Genomic DNA, 24,900 nt, shown 5'->3' on the forward strand with positions numbered 1-24,900 from the left:
TTTGTCTCATATTTTATCTCAAGCATGCTCTTCTCTGACACTTTTGTCCACTTGGTTAACAGGGTTGGGAGGGTTACTTTTTAAATGTATTCCACTACAGATTACAGAATACATGCTGTAAAATGTAATTTGTAACGTATTTCATTAGATTACTCAAGGTCAGTAATGTATTCTAAATACTTTGGATTATTTCTTCAGCACTGGTTGATTTTTTCACTTGTTTTGACTATAAAAACTCTGCCAGTACAGTAAGACAAAACACACATGTTAAAAATACATTCTCTGAAAAACCTAAATATCTTATGCAGTGTTGTTTCTAAAACAAGATAAATCAAATTGATCTTGTTTTAAGGATTTTTAGATATTTTTACAGGAAAACAATAAAAAATTATTATCAAGAATACGATTTTTGCCCTAATATCAAAGGTCTTACTAGAAAAAAATAAATTATGATCTAACGTGAATTTTCTTGATAAATAAATATGATAGTGTCTGGTAACATGCATGTAAAATGGCTAGAAATAGCATTTTATCTTAGTGTAAAGCTGACAATTTACACAAGGTTTATTTCTATTGACAGAATGTCACTATTGAAGAGGACGTCCTACTTTGAAAAGTGACGACTACTGTTGCTGAGTGACATCAAAATCTTTTTAGCAAGTCATTCCACACTTGCAGCCATCTTTGAAATGCTCTCGGGCTGGCAGGGCAGTTATTTTTATGTGTATACAAGTGGCATGCACGTGCAGTTCCTATCTACTTGAATGGGGAAAGACCGAAATCTTCATGGGGGCCCCAAGCGAAACCTTACTATTAATTACACAAAACGCAAAAAATAAATTAACAAAAAGTTAACAATAAATTAAAAATAAACAATTATACAAATTAACAATAAATGACTATAAATAAATATATTGTAACTATGTACAAATAAAAATAAAAACTACCTTGCTTTGCGGGGGCCCCTGTTGCTTAGTGAGCTCTAAGCGGCCGGTTTTACCTCTTTTAACTAGAAACGGCCCTCATTCTAATGAATAAAATATATATTTTAAATCGTTAAATCATATATTACAACCAGTTATGTATTTTAGCATGTCTGTACTTGGCTTCCTTTCATGTCTGACACTCATGTATGAAAGGAAGCCAAGTGCAGACATGCTTAAATATGAGCACGTATGATGACCCTGCTTTGTGATTTTGCTGTGATTATTTTAAACAAAAGTCCTCTAAGAACCCTCCCTTAAGTGTTCTGCATAAAAATAAATCAATAATAATAATAAAAAAGAGTAGATCAGCTATCTCTTGCACAGAGTAAAATATATAGTAAATATACTAAACGGGTAAAAAATGCTGGAGTAGTGGTGCATCAAGAAAGAAATAAAAAAAAAAAAAAAAAAAAAAAAAAAGGAGTTACAAAATGTTCCGTAAATTTGTATTCATTTTTTTTAAATAGACAATGGGATGCAAAAATCAGATTGTGCTGTAGTTTATGTACTGTAAAAGCATGTGCTTTCAGTGTTATCTATTTTATTTTGAGTTGTCCTAGCAGGGCTCTCACAATTATGAAATTTGGCTGATGATTAATTACTTAATTGACATACAGTACAAATAATTAACAATTTGTCTGTATTAGGACTTGTCACAATTATGACGAATAACTGTCATATGACGCTTAATTGTCAAATGGTCATACTTCTTGGTGTATGTGTACTGTATATACACCTTAAGACGTCATTTATTGATATTTAACTTTGAATCATAATAAAAGAGGGCTATATGATTTCCTTTAAGGCTTTAAAAAAGTGGTAAATAGTGCACAGGAGTAGAATGATATGAATTTATATATATATATATATATATATATATATATATATATATATATATTACATTATTTCTAAATACTTAATAAGTCTATTTTTTTGAGAGCTGGTACCCTGGGGCCTCCCATAACCCTGAAAATGAAAAGACATGAAGCTCATGCATGAATGAGAAATCAACTTAAAGATAATGCCAAAATGAAATACAAGTGACATTTGTTGATTTATTTAGTGATTTAATGATTAATTTAATAATTATATATATATTTTTAAACAATGAAATTTTATTTAAATAATTTATTTAAATAATTATTTAATTGTTTAATTTGGAATAATTTGGCCCTCCATAGAAAGTGCCCGAAATTGAAAAATAGATTTTGTGCGTTGTACAATAGTCCTTCATGTGCAGTAGTTACTGAACTGTTACTGTAAGCAGCTTACAATATGACACATATTGCGTAAATTGTTTAGACTGTAATCTCAAATTTTTGTGTATTTATTGTAATATATAGGAGTTCATTCCAGCTCGAATGCATGCTGTCATTGAAGCACAAAGGGAAGAAATTCTGAAATTCATGCACATTTTTTAACCTTTTATTCTTTTGCTGATAATAGCACTTATGATAAATTTATTTGTATTAAATTAACTTTTTCCAATTGTCGACTTTTGCATTCCACTTTATGTGTAACATGGGACCTTTATACTTGCTGCATCAGTTATTGCAACTGTTTACTTATGCCATTAGGCTGTTCCCAGTTTCTCATTGGCTGGTTTGTCGATCGAGGGGCGGGCCTGGCCACACCCACCAGAGAGAGAGAGAGAGAGAGAGAGAGAGAGAGAGAGAGAGAGAGAGAGAGAGAGAGAGAGAGAGAGAGACAGAGCCAGCCGAGCACACACTGTCAGTCACGCGTCTCCAGAGCAACAGGTAAGCGCGCTCTCTCTTCTCATCAGTTTCTCATATAGGAATGCATGCTTTTATATTGCCCTTACTTTTACTTCTTGACTGAAAACTCATACTTTGCTATTTGAGTGCTGTAATGTTCATTTTAAATACCTACAAATATAAACATGTAGGCATGCACACATATACATACTTAAATATTTGTGATACAAGTATGTGCCGCATGTTTCATGCATATATTAATATATATATTAATATTACATGTATGCAAAGTGGCAAAGAGTCTTTTTTACTCTTTGCAATTTGTGTATGTATGTAGAGTTGCAATCGAAATTATTCAACCCCCCCAAGACAGTAAGGATTTACAAAGGTAAGCTTTTCTGATGACCCAGAATTTTTCAACTTTACATCTATATCAGTTGAGTGACACATTCAAAGTCATAGTGTGAATATATAACCTAATATTTCTAAACAGCAGGATTTTTTATAAATACAGCCATGTCATAATTATTCAACCCCTTTTGCATGTAGCTGTTTCTTAAATATGTAAGGCTACACAAGTAATTGTTTTAAAACTAAATTAAGTCTTCAATCTGAAATGGCACTTAAGTTTTAAAATTTAAGTTTAGCATTGTAAGCAAAAATGTATTTCTATGCAAAAAATGCAATTAAAAATAAGCTGTCTCAAAAGCTAATAGAGGAGATTATTTCATTACACATGAAAGGTCATGGCTAAAAGTACATTTCCAAGGTACTTCAATTTCCAATAGACAAAGTTGGCAGCACCATTCATACATTTTTTAAATATGGTACAACAGCAACCTTCTTGGGGTGTGGAAGAAAGCAAAACTTCACCAAGGGAAATGTTGACTTGAATATTCAAGAAGTAATTAGGAAAGACCAGTGGAGTCCTGGAAGAAGGTTTTATAGACGTATGACACTAAACTGAAAATGAGTTTTAGACCCATGGGTCAGCAGTACATCTGGAGTAAGATGACAAGGTGATGACAAGAACGACACCATCCCCACAGTCAAGCGTGGAGGTGGGTCAGTCCTGTTATGGGGGTGTTTTGCGGCTGCAGGAAACGGCTATCCTGACTATGTGACTGACGCATGGATTCTTTCAGGTATCAGGCCATTTTGGCATGAAAAATGTGATGCCTTCAGTGTGTAAATTGAAGCTCGGTGATCACTGGACTTTCCAGCAAGACAATAACACCAAGGATACATCCAAGTTGTCCAAAATCTGGTTCAGGGATAAGTCGTGGAATGTCCTTAAATGGCCCTTTCAGTCCATCATTAAAATCCCATTGCAAACCTTTGTTGGGATTTCAAGGAAGCAGTGGCAGCACAGAAACCAAAGAATGTCAATGAGCTGGAAGCTTTTGCTCATGAGAAATGTGTAAAAATTCTAATAGAGAGGTGTCCGAAGACTGAGAACACTTACCTGAAACATGTATTTGCTGTTATTAATGATAAAGGATGCTCCACAAATGATTGACTTTGGGGGTTGAATATTTTTGACATGAAATTTGTGGAGAGAATTAGTTATTTTTTATTTTAAAATGTGGGTAAATTGAACTCTTTGTTCTCAAAATCACTCAAATGTGTATTAAAAACTTACTTTGACTGTTTACTGAGGTTTTAGTTGATGTGTTTTAATTCACATCACCAGAATGTATTGCTGGTCAGGGGGTTGAATAATTTCGATTGCACCTGTATAAAGTGTTTATGTAATTATGTACTGTAGAGATTTTCCATTGTAGCCTAATAGTTTTTAATTCTATGTAAAATTGACATTGTATAGAGAATTTGAATGATCTGTGTATAAATACCAATAGAAGGAACTGTGGGTTTAAATTTTCACTAATTATAAAATGCACATTAAATTTAACGGTGGCATTGTAAAACAAAACAATAATGTGTTATGTGTTATTTAGAATTTTATGTATTATTTTGCATATTTCTCCTTCTATGAAATCTTATATTACTCGTCTGTTTGTAGATGAATGATAATAGATAAAAAAGAAGCTCAAAAACTTTAATAGTTCTTTAAATATTAATATTTTATAGAACAAACAGAACAATCACAATTCTTTAAAACCAGATCTAAATCATACATGTTTAATAACATTAAATATCACCTCTCTTGTTTGTTCAGAATCCACCTTGGCCACATTGATGTATCAGATGTTATAATGTTTGCTTTTGTAATAGGAAAAATGACAGCAGTTTGTGGCATATATGAGACCTTTATGTACAGAGTTACCGTAATTCTTTTCCTTATATATTTCATAGTATTATAGATCACCAGTTTCTAAGGCTCGTTATTGCATACGGAATCGGCAACTGCAGCCTGTGAGAACATGAATTTGAGTCCGCCTGAACAAAGCATGCACAAGCCAGGCGAGAGCTGCATGGATGGCAACAAAGCCGATCACCTGCTCCCCTATTTCCACAGAAGCATGTATGACGAGCCCCTCACTTCTTACCACAACGGCTCCATCATATCTCACCTCCTGCGTAAAACTATTCACAATAAACTGACTTCCCTAGACAACAACCTCCTTTACATGCCCTCGGCTAATGTGTCTGGGGGTAGCGTGGTCGACTCTGTATCCAACATGGCCGATTTCGCTCAAGAGAACCAGAGAAGTATGTCTTTCCATGATAGCATGGAGGATCTGTCACCTGGGAGTCAAACCTTAAGCGCGGACGTTGAGCGGCCATTGAACAAGCACCTCCAAGCCAAACGCGCCCGGGTTGAGAACATCATACGGGGCATGGCGGGCTCGCCCAATTCCAGATCGCACAGAGAAGAAAATGAATGTGAAGCCATGCGGTGTCGAAGAAAATTTCTGAAGGAGAACAAACGCAAACAGAGGCTTCCCCAACACCAGGAACCCAATCAGTCCAATGTGCAACCCATCACCAGAGGCAAGACAAGCAAAGACGAAGAGTGTCACAAACTGAAAGAGCAGCTCCAAAGCATGCAGCGTCTCTTGCATCAACTTCAGGAAAAGATCTTTCATGTGTATGACCAAAATTACTCTGAGAATGAGGACAGGGAATATGGGAGATCGGAACAAGATAACCAAGAACCACAGCTTAAGTTTGACAAATGTCTTGGCAGCAGATACAGAGACCATCTGAACAACAATTTCACATCAGATAGGTCGGTGAACAACCTGAAAAACCTTCAGGAGACTCTTAAATGTGAGCTGACCAGGACCATGAGTGAAAGCATTGACCAGGTCTTCAGAAAGCTCTCGATGACTCTACTAAACCAATCATCTGGGCTGCAGCCTTGCCAGAGTCCAGAGTACTCTGAATCTGAGAAGCAAACCCAGCAAGATTCCCCTCTGGAGCAGTCAGACTCTGACGAAATTGTCAAATCCGGGTCTGCGGACCGCTTCGAGAGCACGCCCGTCAACAGCCCAGAACACCAGACCGAAGCTCTATCCCTGGTGGTTCATAAACCTTCCCTAAGCCAGTTAAACTCAGTCAATCAGGGCGTAAAGAGACCCTACCCACTCCACCAGACTCCCTTCCAGTTGTGCTACAACACTTCTCTCCACGACAGCCAGATCCTTGAGCACCTTCTGAAATATGGACCTCATTCTACCTTCTCCGGACTGCCTTGTCTGCCTCCGTCCTTGGAGAGGTCATCTCCGGAGTCCATGGAGCACTCTTGGGGAAGCGTCAGCATGAGGTCCAAGGTGACTTCTGGGCATCTGGGTCAGCACCATTGCCCAGCACCTCCTGGACTAGTCGCAGTGGACGCGCTGTGCCTCCCGCATGTCAAGATGGAGTGTGGAGATCTGCAGAGCATGGCAGAGAGAAGCTCCTTCATGTCACTCAATATATCCTTTATAATGCTTTGGCCGCAGCAGGTTATTTGTGTAACAGAAAATAAACATAAAAAGTAATTACAAAATATTACATCTCTCTTATATCTTATCCCACTAAATTTAAAGAAATAAAAGTACATTATTGTCAGGCTACACACTTCCTAAATTCATTAGGGTAAATAAAGCTTAACACGAATGAGACAATTGTTCACATGCAGCAAGAGTATAGAGCTGTTCTCATGGAATCACGTTATTAGAACTACATTTGCAAAAGGATATTTGCTTGGCTTATTTTACATATCGCAGCAGTTTCCTAGTGAAACAAACACTAGAGGTGCTACAACAACAATGACTGATAGAACTGATAGAATGTTGCACTTGCATTGCAAGTCCTGAAGAGAACGCGAGTTGACACGAAAGGCAAAAGTGTCGTAGAAGCACGACAAAATGACGTGGTTGCTTCATCGGTTAGGTTTAGGTTCAGGGTACGGATGTTGGTTTTGTAGATTTAAAACTCGATAGAGCATTAACATTAGCACAGTTTAAGACATTGTAAAGATCTCTTCTGAAACTCTAGAGGAGATGCATGTGATCTCATGGCTGTCTAGGAAAAACAATTGAGATATTAAAGAGATCCCACTCATGATCTTTCTTTCACATGCATATGATTTAATTCAGAAGATTTTTATTGCATGCATGCAGATGCACAACTAATACGAGTGTCCTTTGAATGCAATCAGAAAGAAATACATTTCATGTTTTAAAAGTCACAAGAAGACAATCTACTTTTAAATGATTTCTAAGGATTTTGGTTTTTGTTTAGCTTGAGCTGCTTTTGAAAATCCCCTTGTTTGTTTAGTTGACTGCCTTTATTTAATATCTAGTAGTTAACATTCAGATATTGCTGAACAAATGACCAGCTCTCATGCTCGGTGAACAATCGTTGAATTGATTGCAGCGGTGTGCAGTTCCACTAACGCAGACTTCAAGGAGAATTTTTGCTTTGATCTCTGTAACCCCAAAGAAAATTGTAGCATCTTCTTTAATCTGGGCTCAGTAATGACTTTAAGTCCAGGAAAAGACAAATAAAAAGGAATACAAGGCTTTGATAAGAATTGTTAGGAACAAAAGCCAATTTTCAAAGGCAGAAAAAGCAACAGTTTCTCTTCTGGAAATTCTCTGATTTTTTTTTTTCATCTGACTTGAAAAGGTGCAGAATATGTTTCTGCACTCTCAATGTGATTGGACTGGATGAGAGAGGTCACTTTTGGTTGTTTGTGGAAAGCAAGCTCTCAGCTATCATTATACACCATCATCAATGGCCGGCGTGTCGTATGGACCGATATTGCAGTTGCTTTTAAACATCATTATATTTATATAATGTGCCTGGAAGTTTATTTTGTCAGATCAGTGATTCTTTTATTAGAAACGAAGGTTAAATATTAGCAGCATCTCTAAGTTCTTATGTTTCTACTTCAGAACCAACGTGTTTCCTTCTTTCAGCTTATAAATCTTTTATTGCAGTTTTCTAATGTTGTTTGCGACCTCACAAGGAAGCATACAGTATGAGGTCCTATGTTGAATTCCTCAAAGTATGCATGATTTCACTATTTTTAAGTGCTGCTCGAATGTAACAGGACGTAAGCGGACACCTTACATCCTCCTTGAGAAAATTTTATTTCTATATTATATTAACACACAGTGTTTCACAACAAAGCAATTACTATCGGCAGATAAGAGACAAACAGCTCAGACTGCAGGTCTCTAATTGAAGTCTTTATCTGAGTGTTGAGCTTGTTTTCTCGCTAGCACATGCTGTCGTGTGGTAATCGACTCCCTGGTCAGTACAGAGCTGTCCAAATGGAATTTATTTAGACCAATGAATAGAAGATATCAGTGTTTTTTTGTTTTGTTTGGAGAACAATTCATGCTGCGTTTATGTTTCATTCATTTTCTTTTATACTCAAAAAATGCATTCATTTAGGAATGGAATATTTGTTTTTTGTCCAACTGAATTTTTAATTTAAAGTTAATTCAGATGTTGGAGTTAAGATCACATTGATCACCACATGACCAGAAAATGTTATTTTTGATGCCTTAACATTCTTCACATTCAGGAGGGTTTGACCCCAAACCATCTGAAGAAAGCCAAACTGATATTCTTCTACACGCGTTACCCCAGCTCAAATTTACTCAAGAACTTTTTCCCTGATGTTAAGGTATGTCACTTTTACTCATTTGTCTGTTCGGCCAAAATATTGGTCAATATTGCGACTGTTTACATTTATTGAATTTTATTTTGGGGTTTATTTTTGAAAGTCAGTTTCTGTATAGGCACAACCTCTAAAGTGTTGACTACAAAAAACAAAAAAACAAAAAAAAAAAACTATCCAACACTTTCACTATTTTTGGTCAGAAAAAAAAAGTTACCCTAAGGGGTAAGTTGTCACATTGGAACCTGCCATTAAAAAGCCTACAGTCTTTTCTGCAAAATGAAAGAAAAAAAAGCACTAACTGATCAATGAAAGAACAAAAATGTAAAAAGTGCCATACAAAAATAATCAAACCATTGTTTTGTCATACAGAAATTGTAGTTATTAAATTAGAAAATGACAACATACTGTATAAAGTGCATTGACAATTTGGTATTTATGAAAAATTCAGTTTAAGATTTTAGTTAAAATCTACATTCATTGTGTTAATGTATGCCAACATGGTTTTATTCCATTCATTTGTTTACCCAGCAGCTATTACAAAAATGTGATATTAGATTTCAGCCTGGACAAAAAATAAATAAATAAATAATAATTGAATAATGTTTTAAAACAGGTGTTTAAAACCAAAATAAAAACCACTCTCCACTCATTATTATTATTTTTGGATTTGAACTTTTTACTCAAAACCTAATAGTTAATGAAATATAGCCCTTGTGACAACTTCTCCATGTGACAACTAGCCTCGGTGTCCCCTGTTATGTTTCATATAGCTTAAAAGTAAATGCATTATATATATTCTAGGAGGATTAATGAATGAATAACAAGTTATGTTCACAGTTTTGCTCTAGAATGCACTTTATATCATAATAGACTAGTTATTTTAATCCAGAAAAGAGCTTGCAATTGCTTCGGCAAACAAGCCCAAAATATTACCACAAAAATAGATGCTTGAGCAAGTGGATGTGCAAATATTCCTGAATGTCGGGCTTGACGGTTCCTGAATCGCTGGTTTAACTTTGACAAAGTTAATAGAAGCATTTCTCAAGTCAGCGAAAGGAGACAAAAAGAGAAGCACCTCCTCTATTGAGCGTTAACCCTTCAGCTCGCAAGCTTTCACCACACAACAATAGAAGAGTGCTGAGGCGCGAGTATAGCTCTGTGTGTGTGTGAGAGTGTGTGTGAGTGTGTGTGTGTGTGTGTGTGTGTGAGAGAGTGCTGAGGCGCGAGTATAGCTCTGTGTGTGTGTGAGAGTGTGTGTGAGTGTGTGTGTGTGTGTGTGAGAGAGTGCTGAGGCGCGAGTATAGCTCTGTGTGTGTGAGAGAGTGTGTGTGAGTGTGTGTGTCTGTGTGTGTGTGTGAGTGCGTGTGTGTGTGTGTGTGTGTGTGTGTGTGAGAGAGTGTGTGTGTGTGTGTGTGTGTGAGAGAGTGTGTGAGTGTGGGTATGTGTGTGTGTGTGAGTGTGTGAGTGTGTTAGTGTTTGTGTGTGTGAGTGTGTGAGAGTGTGTGTGTGTAAGAGTGTGTGTGTGTGTGTGTGTGTGTGTGAGTGTGTGTGTGTGTTGCGTCCTGAGGCACAAGTGTTGTGATGATGAATCAACACAACTGCCATAAGCTTGTGCGGCTTGACCTTATTCACGCTAGCGGCATGTTTGATTTTTAATGGGAATGATAACGAGGTTGTGAGGGATAGACTTACAGTCTCCTCAATGGCACGAACGGTATAACGCTGTATAAAGCTCCAAGATCACATCTGATTTCCCACAACTCATGTTGTCTGGAGTTCTTTGTCTACTGAATATTCTTGGACAGATATTTTATCAATGTTTTGTCCACGGAATGATCCAAAAACACTTTGAACTGCAGCACAGCCCATTGAAGAGACTGTAAGTCTATCCCTCACAGCCTCGTTTTCATTCCCATTAAAAATCAAAGATGCCGCTAGTGTGAATAAAGTCTATCTGTTCAATCTCCACCGCTAAATTGATTACTCATATTAATTCCTATACAAATTAAGACCTTACACAGTTAATGTTAAAAGAAAATTCAATACAAGTTAATCTTAACAGCATTTAACCACAAAAATATTTTTACTGTTGCTTTGAAAAAAGCAACAATCTGTGTTACAGTGAGACACTTACAATGGAAGTCAATGGGGTCAATCCGTAAACATGAAAATACACACTGATTCAAAAGTGTAGTGTAAAGTCTAAGGTGTTTACATGATTTTAGTCCAATAAAAATACTTACTAACTGCATCTGTGTAATGTTATCCAATTTTACAACTTTGTTGCCATGACGACATAACGCCGTAAACCCTAAAACAGTGATTTAAACAACTTTACAGCTTAATAATACACAAATTTTAACAGAAGAATGAATGTTATTGCTTTTATAAAATTATAAGCTTTACATTTCTGTGTTTAAACCCTTCAGAAATTGTCCCCATTCACTTCCATTGTAAGCGCCTCACTGGAACACAGATTTCTTCTTTTTTTTTTTTTTTAAAGAAAAGGAGGGACGAATTTAAATTAATCAACATTATGCCAAAAATGCTGTTGATTTAGCTTAACTTATATTGAACCCAGAATATTCCTTTAGATTTTTACCCTTAACCTAAATGCCTTTATTTACCATAACTCTAACCCTAAAGTGTTGTTATATATAGCTCTATATTGCACAATATTACACAGCTCTTTGTAATACTTGATTATGATTTGTCAATTGTGCCATTTATTGCTACTCATTTGGGTATTGCGAGTCAGCTTTCCTACTTCTCCTGTCACTCTGCGGTCTCTGTAAGTAAGTTTGAACTCAGATCCATATTTCATATCCATTTATTTATTGACAAGTAGTCGTGTAATAAGCTGAATAATGAGTCAGATGGTCAGTTCCGCAAAATGAACACCAGCAGAACTCCGACGCAAACCAGAGGTGGAATCTCTGCAATCTCTTTCTCCTCATATGATAAAGTAATTTCAACTCAAATCAATATTTCATATCCATTTAAATATTTATTTGGTAAGTAGCCATGTAATACTGTAAGCAGAACAAATAGGTCGGTCATTATCACAAATAAACTGCATCCTGACCACCCTGTCGGCTTTTATTTTGTGATAATGACTAGCTGACTGTACACTTATACAAGGTTCAATCAGTTTTGGTGTGCTTTGTAATAAGTCACACATAATAATTGAAAACAGAATTATTAATCACCCTTTGGGTATCTGCATATTGTAGCAATCCTGTTACATTGCAAATGTTCCAAAGTCAATATTTTTATTATTTGTGGCAAGAAAAAAATATATATTATTGATTTTGTCACAAAAACAGAGTTGAATTAATTTGCTTGACGAGGCCAATACAAGTGTAATACTGACTGTCAGTGAAACTCACCTCTGTTTGAGACATGTCATCAGAAAGACTTTAATGATGTCATATGATGTCAGAAAGATCAAATCGTTATTTTTAAAGGGGGAAATGTCACAGCATAACAGGGTTGAATATAAAGACACATTTTCCCATTTCTCAGTAAATGCATTAAAAAGCTTTTTAGAAAAAAATAATAAAAAAACAGCATATTCATAATACTTTTTAGTTGAATAAATGAAAGAAAAAATATGTAGTTTTCAGTTTTATATTTTATGTAACCCATTAAATGTGCAAACCAGCAGATATTCTGATAAAAAAAATGTGAATGAATATTTTATTGGAGAACTGCTTTTGCATGACACTGAATAGATTAAAATAATGTGATCAGTGCGCTGTTATGTGGCCTTATGTCATCGGAGCGAAAGCGTGTCACACAGCTCTGGGAGGTAAAAGTAGGCAATCATTTTGATGACACACTTGGCATTTTTAAGAATAACCAGAGCAACATTACTGATGTTACAGTTGCAATCGAAATTATTCAACCCCCTCAAGACAGTAAGGATTTACAAAGGTAAGCTTTTCTGATGACCCAGAATTTTTCAACTTTACATCTATATCAGCTGAGTGACACATTCAAAGTCATAGTGTGAATATATAACCTAATATTTCTAAACAGCAGGATTTTTTATAAATACAGCCATGTCATAATTATTCAACCCCTATTGCATGTAGCTGTTTCTTAAATATGTAAGGCTACACAAGTAATTGTTTTAAAACTAAATTAAGTCTTCAATCTGAAATGGCACTTAAGTTTTAAAATTTAAGTTTAGCATTGTAAGCAAAAATGTATTTCTATGAAAAAATGCAATTAAAAATAAGCTGTCTCAAAAGCTAATAGAGGAGATTATTTCATTACACATGAAAGGTCATGGCTAAAAGTACATTTCCAAGGTACTTCAATTTCCAATAGACAAAGTTGGCAGCACCATTCATACATTTTTTAAATATGCAACCTTTTAAAATAGCAACCTTCTTGGGGTGTGGAAGAAAGCAAAACTTCACCAAGGGAAATGTTGACTTGAATATTCAAGAAGTAATTAGGAAAGACCAGTGGAGTCCTGGAAGAAGGTTTTATAGACGTATGACACTAAACTGAAAATGAGTTTTAGACCCATGGGTCAGCAGTACATCTGGAGTAAGATGACAAGGTGATGACAAGAACGACACCATCCCCACAGTCAAGCGTGGAGGTGGGTCAGTCCTGTTATGGGGGTGTTTTGCGGCTGCAGGAAACGGCTATCCTGACTATGTGACTGACGCATGGATTCTTTCAGGTATCAGGCCATTTTGGCATGAAAAATGTGATGCCTTCAGTGTGTAAATTGAAGCTTGCTGATCACTGGACTTTCCAGCAAGACAATAAAACCAAGGATACATCCAAGTTGTCCAAAATCTGGTTCAGGAATTGGTCGTGGAATGTCCTTAAATGGCCCTTTCAGTCCATCATTAAAATCCCATTGCACTGGGATTTCAAGGAGACAGTGGCAGCACAGAAACCAAAGAATGTCAATGAGCTGGAAGCTTTTGCTCATGAGAAATGTGTAAAAATTCTAATAGAGAGGTGTCCGAAGCCTGAGAACACTTACCTGAAACATGTATTTGCTGTTATTAATGATAAAGGATGCTCCGCAAATGATTGACTTTGGGGGTTGAATATTTTTGACATGACATTTGTGGAGAGAATTAGTTATTTTTTATTTTAAAATTTGGGTAAATTGAACTCTTTGTTCTCAAAATCACTCAAATGTGTATTAAAACTTACTTTGACTGTTTACTGAGGTTTTAGTTGATGTGTTTTAATTCACATCACCAGAATGTATTGCTGGTCAGGGGGTTGAATAATTTCGATTGCAAATGTACCACAAAAATTTTCCTCTGAAAATGTGAAAATCTAGTTTTGGATTTTGTTGATGTTATTATGCCAATGATCTATGAAGGACCAAATTAATATATATTAAATATATAATAGATATTTAAAGAAATCATTAAATACATAATGAAATAGTTAGAAATATATATAAAATAACTAAATTAATCATTAAATAAAACAATAAATATCCCTTGTATTTCATTTTAGCACTATTTTGTATCCATTTTCATGTAGTTCTGGACATCATCTTTTCAGGGTGTCACCTTCAGTTGAACATCCAATTGACCCTTCGCTAAGCTCCACCCCCCTTAGTTACTGTTGCTCGCTCTGACAAGCTCTGCAGAACTCCCCACTGGAATGAATGGGAGACTGCTGTGAACGACACGGTTTTTGACAAAATATTCTCATAAACGGAATGGATAATATTTTACATGGGCTGGTATGAAGAGTGACATTAATGCATATTCATCTGAAGTTTTTTATCTAAGAAATTGTTAAATTACACAGTCATTTGATTAAAAACTGTGGAGACTGTGAATCAGAGAAAAGAGAAAAACATAATTTAATACTGATTACACATCTAATAACATTAGCATAAGGGAATAGAGCTGTTTATAATGTCACATAACACATTCATTTTGATGCAGTGAACTGTTCAATACATGAATCAATACATACATGAATTAACGTTCAGTTATTAGCTTTCATTTATCTTGGAGCAAATGTAGGTGTCGTTGCAGATGTTATATGTTCATTTGGGAATGAGGACTGACACAGTTTAATCCATAACATGCTCTTCTCCAGATTTATTTAAAGATTATTTAAAAAAAGATAGAAAAACTCTGCGTGTGTCCTCTCTGGGTAACTCGTGTCACTATTACAAATGACCCGTAAACAACGTGTTTTAATTTTTTTTATTTTGATAAAATCCCGCTTAAAAGTACTCAAACACACTTTACTCCCATAGGCTCTCATTGGAAAAGAGCAAACACGAGTCAGAGTAATGGCGCTGGGTTTTGCTAACAGTTGCTAAGACAGGATTGGTCAGAAGCGCATTTCACACATCAACAGCATGTTGTGCATTTTCCAACTGAACATTATTTTGGCGGACTTTTCCTTTACATTTTCTATATGGGTTAAAATTAAGTGATCGTCAATGTTTTAATTGGTAACTTGTACAAAGTATTTAGTAAGGTGAATTTAATGATTTGTTTAAATATTTATTTAATGAGTAATTTGGCCCTATGTTTGCCTTATAAATTTGAAGTGTGTAATTTCTACACCACCATCACGAAACGGAATTGCAAATATATTGTCTAAGTTCAGAATTACGTACTACCATATTTCTACCATATCTGGGCAGATGTATTAAGAGTAGTGTGGGTATATGTCATGCTGAACTCAGCCATTGACTGTTTTACCAGGTTTACCAACCATTCCCCCATCTGCCATTGTTTAGAAAAAACTGACTGGTCCCACCCCAAACTCACACCAATGGTTGAGTCAATGTTGCTTTGTCAGGATGCTCAAACAAATGGAGCACCCTTTTGAAAGTGCCACAAAGCCAACCTACACCTGTCTTATAGTTGTCTCTGCATATTAAGCTGGGATAGGAGAAAGTATTTTAACATCAGTAACATTTGACACTAAAACTATTATTCGGCAATTGCATAGTGTTTAATCAGCTGTAATCATGACTCGTCGTTCCCACCTGATGTCTTGCACACACAATCACAGCTATTCAAACAGCAGCTGAAACTCTGTCTTCACATCAGTTCTGTTATTATAACTGCTCATCCGTTAACAGAGAGGAAAACAGAGTGCTAAAACAATGCCTGAAGGGCTGAACTTCTTCTGCGGACTGTGAGAAACCACGGATCGAGAGGTCAAAAGGAAGCTTCTTTTTCAGTGAGTTTGCTTGATCGGAATGGAGTCAGACACTGGGATTAGTCCAGCCTTTATGTGCCATGACTTCCCATAGGAGGGTTGGCCTGGGACAAGCAGGAGGTTGGCCAGGACTCTCCTTACTGATCTCCAGGGGTCAGGGGGGCCCAGTTGCCATGTTATGCCCTACTGCAGCAGGACAGGAAGGTTCAATGATCAAGATACAGTATTTCGGAGCAAAATTTAAAAACGTGCTATGTGCAGGGACGGTTCTAGAGGCGGGGCAGTGTCTCCCTCCCGGTCTCGTACGATATAACACTCACAGCCAACCACACTAACCAGTGGATCAGTATCATCACATACAGTTGCAATCGAAATTATTCAACCCCCTGACCAGCAATACATTCTGGTGATGTGAATTAAAACACATCAACTAAAACCTCAGTAAACAGTCAAAGTAAGTTTTTAATACACATTTGAGTGATTTTGAGAACAAAGAGTTCAATTTACCCACATTTTAAAATAAAAAATAACTAATTCTCTCCACAAATTTCATGTCAAAAATATTAAACCCCCAAAGTCAATCATTTGCGGAGCATCCTTTATCATTAATAACAGCAAATAAATGTTTCAGTTAAGTGTTCTCAGACTTCAGACACCTCTCTATTAGAATTTTTACACATTTCTCATGAGCAAAAGCTTCCAGCTCATTGACATTCTTTGGTTTCTCTGCTGCCACTGCTTCCTTGAAATCCCAAACAAGGGTTTGCAATGGGATTTTAATGATGGACTGAAAGGGCCATTTAAGGACATTCCACGACCAATTCCTGAACCAGATTTTGGACAACTTGGATGTATCCTTGGTGTTATTGTCTTGCTGGAAAGTCCAGTGATCAACGAGCTTCAATTTACACACTGAAGGCATCACATTTTTCATGCCAAAATGGCCTGATACCTGAAAAAATCTATGGTGTCAGTCACATAGTCAGGATAGCCGTTTCCTGCAGCTGCAAAACACCCCCATAACAGGACTGACCCACCTCCATGCTTGATGGTGGGGATGGTGTCGTTCTTGTCATCACCTTGTCATCTTACTCCAGATGTACTGCTGACCCATGGGTCTAAAACTCATTTCACTTTAGTGTCATACGTCTATAAAACCTTCTTCCAGGACTCCACTGGTCTTTCCTAATTACTTCTTGAATATTCAAGTCAACATTTCCCTTGGTGAAGTTTTGCTTTCTTCCACACCCCAAGAAGGTTGCTGTTGTACCATATTTAAAAAATGTATGAATGGTGCTGCCAACTTTGTCTATTGGAAATTGAAGTGCCTTGGAAATGTACTTTTAGCCATGACCTTTCATGTGTAATGAAATAATCTCCTCTATTAGCTTTTGAGACAGCTTATTTTTAATTGCATATTTTGCATAGAAATACATTTTTGCTTACAATGCTAAACTTAAATTTTAAAACTTAAGTGCCATTTCAGATTGAAGACTTAATTTAGTTTTAAAACAATTACTTGTGTAGCCTTACATATTTAAGAAACAGCTACATGCAATAGGGGTTGAATAATTATGACATGGCTGTATTTATAAAAAATCCTGCTGTTTAGAAATATTAGGTTATATATTCACACTATGACTTTGAATGTGTCACTCAGCTGATATAGATGTAAAGTTGAAAAATTCTGGGTCATCAGAAAAGCTTACCTTTGTAAATCCTTACTGTCTTGAGGGGGTTGAATAATTTCGATTGCAACTGTACTTGCCCATCCAAAACTCACTGCCATGATGCTAGGGTGTTGCTATGTGGTTGCTAGGGTGTTACGCATAGTTGCTAGGTGGCTTCTGACTGGTTCAAGTCAAAAGAGTCCACCCTCAAGTCTCTCTGATGTTCTGGTATCTAGATATGCCGTGGGTTCCTCCTTCAGTATAAGTCTAGGGGATTTCACTTGTTTTAGCATCTGCCATGCAGGTGGAATTGTAATTTCCACTAATGAGCAGAAACGGTCAATTTTGTTTTATTTATTTATTTATTTATTTATTTATTTATTTTTTTTAAATTTGTTTTATTGAACTTATGGATGATGTTTTAATTTTTTTATTGATTTTTTTTTACAAGCTTCCTGGAACTCCTATTTTCTATATTTGAAATGTGTTCTAGTTCAATCGCTGCATCACGTCTCAGCTGATCAAGTGGTTTAGTAACTTCAGAGAGTTCTACTACATCCAGATGGAGAAGTTTGCTCGTCAGGCCATCCTAGACGGTGTGAATGATGTGAAAGACATCTCTGTCGGCAGAGAGTCCGAGCTGTTCCGCTCACTCAACATGCACTACAACAAAGCCAACGACTTCCAGGTGTGTACACCTTTGCGTATGTTACATTATGATCATTATGGGAGGTATTGATCAATACATGCATGTTGAGGAGTGACTTTAAAAAGCAACACTATGAACATTTCTCTGTAACATTACAGTAGTTCAACTGTTAGTTTAGCCTTTCCACTAATGAGCTAATCCGTTTGTAGCTTGTTGTGTTGACAAGTTCTTTTCCAAAAAGGTATTTTGACTGTATAAAAGATGGACAATATATTAAATTGTGAGTAGATCCCCTAGTGAAAAAAGAATATACATAAACACACTTTATTCGACAATGTTTTTATTCATTTTCACTTTTAAATGACATATTTAACATTAAGCTGAACTCGAAACATAACTACAACCCCAATTACTTTTAAATGTTAGTTCATAAAACCCCCAAACAGTCCCCAAAACCTACACAGACCTACCTCATTAATTATGCAAACACAACAGCCAATAGCAAGTCCCCAAACTGAAACAACAACAGATGTTACAGTTTATTCCTGGAAAGGAATATAATCCTATCTAGTTGTAACATATAGGATGTTTATGTAGATAGTTATAACTTACATGATATGACTTGCGTGATAGTTGTAGAATGACCATATGCAGATTGCACATTGTTAACAAGCAAATTAACAGTTGTAGATTCTCTGTTGGTTTTGTGTTTATTCTTCTTTCAAGAGGGAAATTTGTCTTAATTCAAAGTAAGACAAGATTGAGCAGACAAGCAGCATTAGACAGAGTAGGTTACAGAACAAATATTGCTTTGTACCCTATTACAGGGGATGAGGAAATTAATTTAACCCTTACCTCTTCAAGTCACACAATATCAAATGCAACTACTTTAAAAATGGAATAAAACACAGGGCAATCTGTACTTGTGCAATGTTGCTGAATGCAGACACACACAACAAAAGACTGATTTAATAGATACATAATATTTGTGCTTGAACATTATTTTGACAGATGCATTTAACACTTCAGATAAGTTGTAGAATCACAAGATGGATACGAGCACCTAACCAGTGTACTTTCTTAAAGTACACTATATTTTAACTTAATTTATACTTCCCCTAATTGTATTTGTAAAAGCTATACCACTTTACCACTTCATCTGTAGTGATCAAAGTTGCTCTGTGTGCATTTGAAGAAAGCACGAAATAAGTGCAATTACATGGTACTTTTAATTAGTACATAAATATGTTAATGTATTTGTAGTATACTTTTTTTTAATGAAATAAATGTTTTAAATACAATTTTGTATATTACTTTTTCACTAGGGGAGTGTAGTGTAGATAACTATTTTGACTGCAGTTGAACTACTTAAAATCACCTTCACTTCATGTGTGATGTTAGCTAAGGTAAATATTTTGTTCTTTTTTTTTGCATTTTCTACACTGATTTTGGGCAAAAATATGTGGAATACAGTGTAATGGATTTAAGCATGTGGAAATATTGTAACGTTGCATTGAAGCACACCCCTTACAAAAAATCTAGAGTTTCCACAAACTTCACAAATTCGCCACTCATTACATTTCACATACAAATGAGCTTTGCAGCAAACTCTTCATTTACCAAAGGTTTGCCGCAGATTCACCAATACCGGTAAAGAGCTGCAAACTTCTAGCCAAACATTTGTGGCAAATAATAAGCTCATTTGCGTGTGAAAATAATTAGTGGCAAATCTGTGGCAAGTTTGCGGCAATTCTAGATTTTTTGTAAGGGCCAGGACTCTCAGGAATGTTTTAAAAGTATATTATTTGAGCAACTGTATGGTTCATTCCCACGCTGTTCAACTCTCGGGTACTATTTGTCCACAAATTAACCTGCGAACAGACTAGCTGCACAAACTTCACCCCTCCCCCAATTTCGGGAAGAACAGAGTGGGACTTTCCCAACACTACACTCTTATTGGTAGTTGAATGCATCATCAAATTAGAGAAAATATTTCATGAATGAACAAGCATGGGGCGAATGATATTTAGAAATGTGTGTATTGCTGAAAACTGAAATTCAGATTTGACGTCACAGATTCCAAGTGAGACTATTAAATTATTTGTTTGAGTTCAGGAACATCCTGTTTATATATGCACATCGGCCCGACTATGAGAGCTATGTGGATTCGTTGGCTGTGTATGATGCGTGTCCTCATCCTGACCTGTGGGTCACGCCTCATCTATATCTGTGCCGTTATCCCAGTGGCCAGGGTTGCTGCTGCCGCATCAAACTGTGGTAAGAGGAAGCCGCAGAATCTGCAAAAACCAACTTGAGATTATGCACTGAGCACGCCTGACCGCCGTTTGTATTGCTACTTATGCGAAAGAAGCCAGAAATCCCCAGAGCGAACGGACGGCCAATGGGAACGAGCGGAGACAGTTGTCTTTACCTCAGCACCAAGACATTCCATTCCCAGGGTCTCCCTTTTGTGTCTGGAGAAGCAGTCAATGGCAAGCGAAGCCACTCTCGGGGAAATAATGCTGCCGGATAGATCCACCTTCTTCCCACAGAAACCACATGTTTCTGTGAAGCACGGCGTGAAATCCTGCGATGGGAATGAGTGCTTTCGTGCATTTTCCGAGCAGTTAAGTTTCAAGCGACACGCTGCAAAAAATCAAAGCGTCCATCCAGAGCGGGCATCTAATGATTCTGACACTGTATTTGGTTTATTGCCACAGTGAACAAAGAGCAAAGAAGAACATTGAAGATGGTACAAAAACATCATGGATTCCACTGTGTTGATTCAGAGTTCTGTGGGTACTAAGAGTTCGTAAGCATGCGTGAACACACTTGCCTTTTACTGCCCTTCATCTGTGTGTTATTATAACATCAAAGGCTGGAAGCAAATGTATTGATTTAGACAAAGGCCACGAACACACTGCAAAGTTGTGCAAGACCGAACCGCATTTAACTGCGTGAATCCCCTAAATTATCGCTCCATGTATGTACGGAATACAGGAATCACTCCTGAAGTTGCCCCAGGGGGAGTATTAGAATGTCATCTTTTCTCTTCGTTGGACCAAGATACTCCTCCTTGATCATTTCGCTTGGGTTGGTCCTCTTTGTGTTGGGGCGTTGGTCTGGTGGGCATCAGAAGTTTCAGAGAGGCACAAGGAAAATCTTGAGGGGCCCAGCACTCCCTTAGACCTGATGAGTTGCCTTAGCCTTTACATTTGGAGAATTCTAACAGTGCAAGTCAAAGGGAAGTCCGCGCTCAATAATAAGGGTTGCTCCAGGGCCAGTGTGAGAGAGCTTCGAGTCAGCTGACGGAACTGTCTGATCACTAAATCTTACATTGGATGATCTTGAAAATGTGTTTTTATGCCTTACAAATTTAATCATTTGAATTTCTGGTATGCTTTGATCATTGTTGTTGCGAATCCTACCGATTTAAACGTATCACTTATGTAACACTATCTAGCTAGCTAACACAGATGTGAGGTTTTGTCAAAATCGCAAGAATAGTCTTGGACTAGTACTAGGATGCGAACTTTGGGGGGGCATTTTGATTTTTAGGGTGGGCAAGAGCTTGTTTCTTGTTCAGACTAGGGTAGGATGGGGGGGGCAATTGATCTTGGGGTTTAAAGGAATGTTCCGGGTTCAGTCGACAGCATTTGTGACATAATGTTGATGATTACCACAAAAATTAATTTACACTTTTCTTTAAAAACAAAAAAAGCACAAATCTGTGTTCAGTGAGACACTTACAATGGAAGTCAATGGGGTACATTTTTGGAGGTTTAAAGGCAGAAATGTGAAGATTATAATTTTATAAAAGCACTTACATTAATTCTTCTGTTGAAACTCGTGTATTATTTGAGCTGTAAAGTTGTTTTAATTGTCATTTTTACAGTTGTTTTAGGGTTTGTTGACATTACATCGTCATGGTAATGAAGTTGTATATTGTCTATAACTTTCCACAGATGCGGTTAATAAGTGATTTAATCACAGTAAAACAATTGGCTCCATTGACTTCCATTGTAAGTGTCTCACTGAACACAGATATTTGCTTTTTTAAGGAACAGGAGGAATGAGTCGAAATAATTTTTCTGGTTATCAACATTGTCACAAATGCTGCTGATTGAGCTTAACTTGTATTGAACCCGGAATATTCCTTTAATGAATCATTATCGGGATAGTTTAAATAAAGGCCACGATTGGAAATTTTTTATTTTTACCCAGCCCTAGCTACAAATAACATTTATTAAAAAAAAATTATTTGTAGTGGTGCCAGTAAATTCTGAACTACTGGCCTGACCGGCACAGGATAAAAAAAACCTTACTATTTAGCTCAGGAGGTAAAAAAAAATGTATGTAAAATTTCTAAAAAAGTCAAACTAGATAAATCACCTAAGGGTGCGGTCACATTTACCTTTGCTCTGTGAAATTCCACAGGTGCCGAAGGCATGGGTGGACATTGTACGCGTGTGAAACCAGCAAAAAACTCTTTTTAATGCTGCACTCTCTGTGAGAGTGGAGTTAAAAAGAAAGTCGCCGTTAAACTGATATCCTCATGCATTGTGAAAATTCAGTGTAGTGAAAATTCTAATCCGCCTGTCAAAGTTTACCAAACTTGAACTCCAGGCGAAATCCGCAGGGGGAAATGATTTGCCACCAGAAGTCCATCACACAAAATTCACGATCACGTGGATTCCCATTGAGATGCCTTTAGACTGAAATGATCTACAGAAAAGTTGGAATGGAGTCTGTATGTTAAACGCTTCGGTATGAATTAATAGCAGAAGTTAAATACTTATTGTTAGGGGTTTTGAACAAATGGCAGAACCAGACTGTGTGAGGAATATCCAAAGAGATCAATAATACCTGGAGTTCTCTATCCCGTTAGCATTCCGATTCATCTCAAAGGCAGTTACTCGGCTGCCTTTGCACTTGGCCTGATTTTTTTTTTAAGCCAATCACCAGAACTATAAATGTCATGTGACTATTCATCACCACAAAAATTCATTCAGTCTCAATCTATCCTGTAAATAGAAAGCACCACTGAATATTACTACAATCATTTAAGGTCTGTTTGCGATGCTACTGTGTATAACGACTGTTTGTCTCTGTTTTTCATCAGGTTCCAGACAGATTCCTGGAGGTTGCTGAAATCACACTGCAGGAGTTCTACAGCGCCATTTCACTGGCCAAAGACTCCGACCCCTCCTGGAAAAAAGCCATCTACAAGGTTATCTGCAAATTAGACAGTGACGTACCTGAGGATTTCAAGTCACCTTCATACCTGTAGAAAGAGAGCACCACCTACAGGACATTTTCTGTGTGGCCACCTGCCATTAATTTATGAGTATTAATAATTTCTGTTGCATTTTGTACAAGAAAAGTCTATCTTAAATAACTTCAAATATTGTGCTCCAAGACAATTTCAACATTTAGGAAAACATGTTTGGGTTTTCAATGTCCTCAGTCGACTGAAATACAAGCAAGCAGATAGTTTCATATTGTCTGTGGAATAGGCTTGGGAAATAATGTTAGTCTGTTTTTTTTGCTTTTATTGGAATATACTCTGCTTTTATACGGCACTGTAGAAAAAGTTGTTGTGTGTCTTTAGTTTAAATGCTTCTGGTGGATTTATTGTCTGTTAAGTTGTCTCTGTGGAGGTATCATGGAACATCTGTAATAATTACTATTCTACAAAAGTGTAAATAAGTGTCATTTAGCTGTATAATAAGAGTAAATGAGAGTATTGCAGTAAAAGGACAGATGAAAATATATTGTTGCATGTACAGTAGAAGCATTCACACAAAAAAATATTTGAAGATTTATGCATTTCAATTTCCTTACAAAATTTAATCAAAATTAAAAAGAGTAATCTTTAGTGAAATGAAATAAAAAACTAAATATTTTATGTTTTATCGGCTTAATTTTGTTAAACATTACACAGTTCGATTTGATGGAATTTTGTTATGAAATTGAAATGCGTAAATCTTAAAACTAGGCTATGGATTTCTTTTTTTTTCTTTTTTTTTTTTTTTGTGTTGGCATTTCCCTGAAATCTTGCCAAGATATGCTAATTTATCATGTGAATTAGTTTGCATATTTCTGTACATCATCATCTGAGTGGTTTCGCTTTTAATAATAAAAGATTCATATTTTAGGTCAACAGTTTATTATGTTTTTGAAGGTTCAAATAGACTTGTTCACCTAGGAATGACAATCTGGTCATTATTTACTCCTCTTCAAGTCCTAACCTGTATGTTTTTTTTTTTCACAGAATATAAAAGGATAAGCATAAGAGTAGTTTAGCCATGACAACTCTCAGAATGATTTAGCACGTTGATGTGTGAATGACATAATGATTGGAAATTAGTCTTGGTGGACTAGATCTGCTATGCTGCTAGAAAACACACAGACATACTGAGTGAAGCAATGTGGACATGCTGCTGCTGTACAATTAGAAAAACACAAGATATGCTGCATCGAACATACAAACAATCCCCATGTAGCAGATCTAGACAGGTAAAGCTGGGGTGGAGGAGGGTTTCAGAAAAAAAAAACTCTCACAGCATGCTGCAGTGAAGTAGATTTGTCAGCAAACTGAGCAAATTAAATG

The 24,900-nt window shown here is 36.5% G+C and overlaps 1 protein-coding gene across 1 annotated transcript; it reads left to right on the plus strand.

Moving 5' to 3' along the window:
- The first annotated feature begins 2,692 nt into the window (after nucleotides 1-2,692).
- LOC127410949 (prospero homeobox protein 1-like) lies at nucleotides 2,693-24,400 on the plus strand. Its single transcript, XM_051646236.1, has 5 exons — nucleotides 2,693-2,743; nucleotides 5,018-6,582; nucleotides 8,682-8,789; nucleotides 18,132-18,326; nucleotides 23,410-24,400. The coding sequence occupies exons 2-5, from the start codon at nucleotides 5,086-5,088 to the stop codon at nucleotides 23,575-23,577; spliced, it is 1,968 nt and encodes a 655-aa protein (XP_051502196.1). The 5' UTR covers nucleotides 2,693-2,743; nucleotides 5,018-5,085; the 3' UTR covers nucleotides 23,578-24,400.
- Nucleotides 24,401-24,900: the final 500 nt, after the last annotated feature.

This window comes from Myxocyprinus asiaticus, chromosome 20, assembly GCF_019703515.2.
Source record: "Myxocyprinus asiaticus isolate MX2 ecotype Aquarium Trade chromosome 20, UBuf_Myxa_2, whole genome shotgun sequence".
In the NCBI taxonomy this organism is placed as follows: domain Eukaryota; kingdom Metazoa; phylum Chordata; class Actinopteri; order Cypriniformes; family Catostomidae; genus Myxocyprinus; species Myxocyprinus asiaticus.

Excerpts from the sequence above, each read along its gene's own strand:
- LOC127410949 (XM_051646236.1), top strand. The coding sequence starts at position 5,086 with ATGAATTTGAGTCCGCCTGAACAAAGCATGCACAAGCCAGGCGAGAGC. Across the intron at positions 8,790-18,131 it reads ACTTTTTCCCTGATGTTAAG|TTCAATCGCTGCATCACGTC; the intron begins GTATGTCACTTT and ends AATGTGTTCTAG. Across the intron at positions 18,327-23,409 it reads ACAAAGCCAACGACTTCCAG|GTTCCAGACAGATTCCTGGA; the intron begins GTGTGTACACCT and ends GTTTTTCATCAG.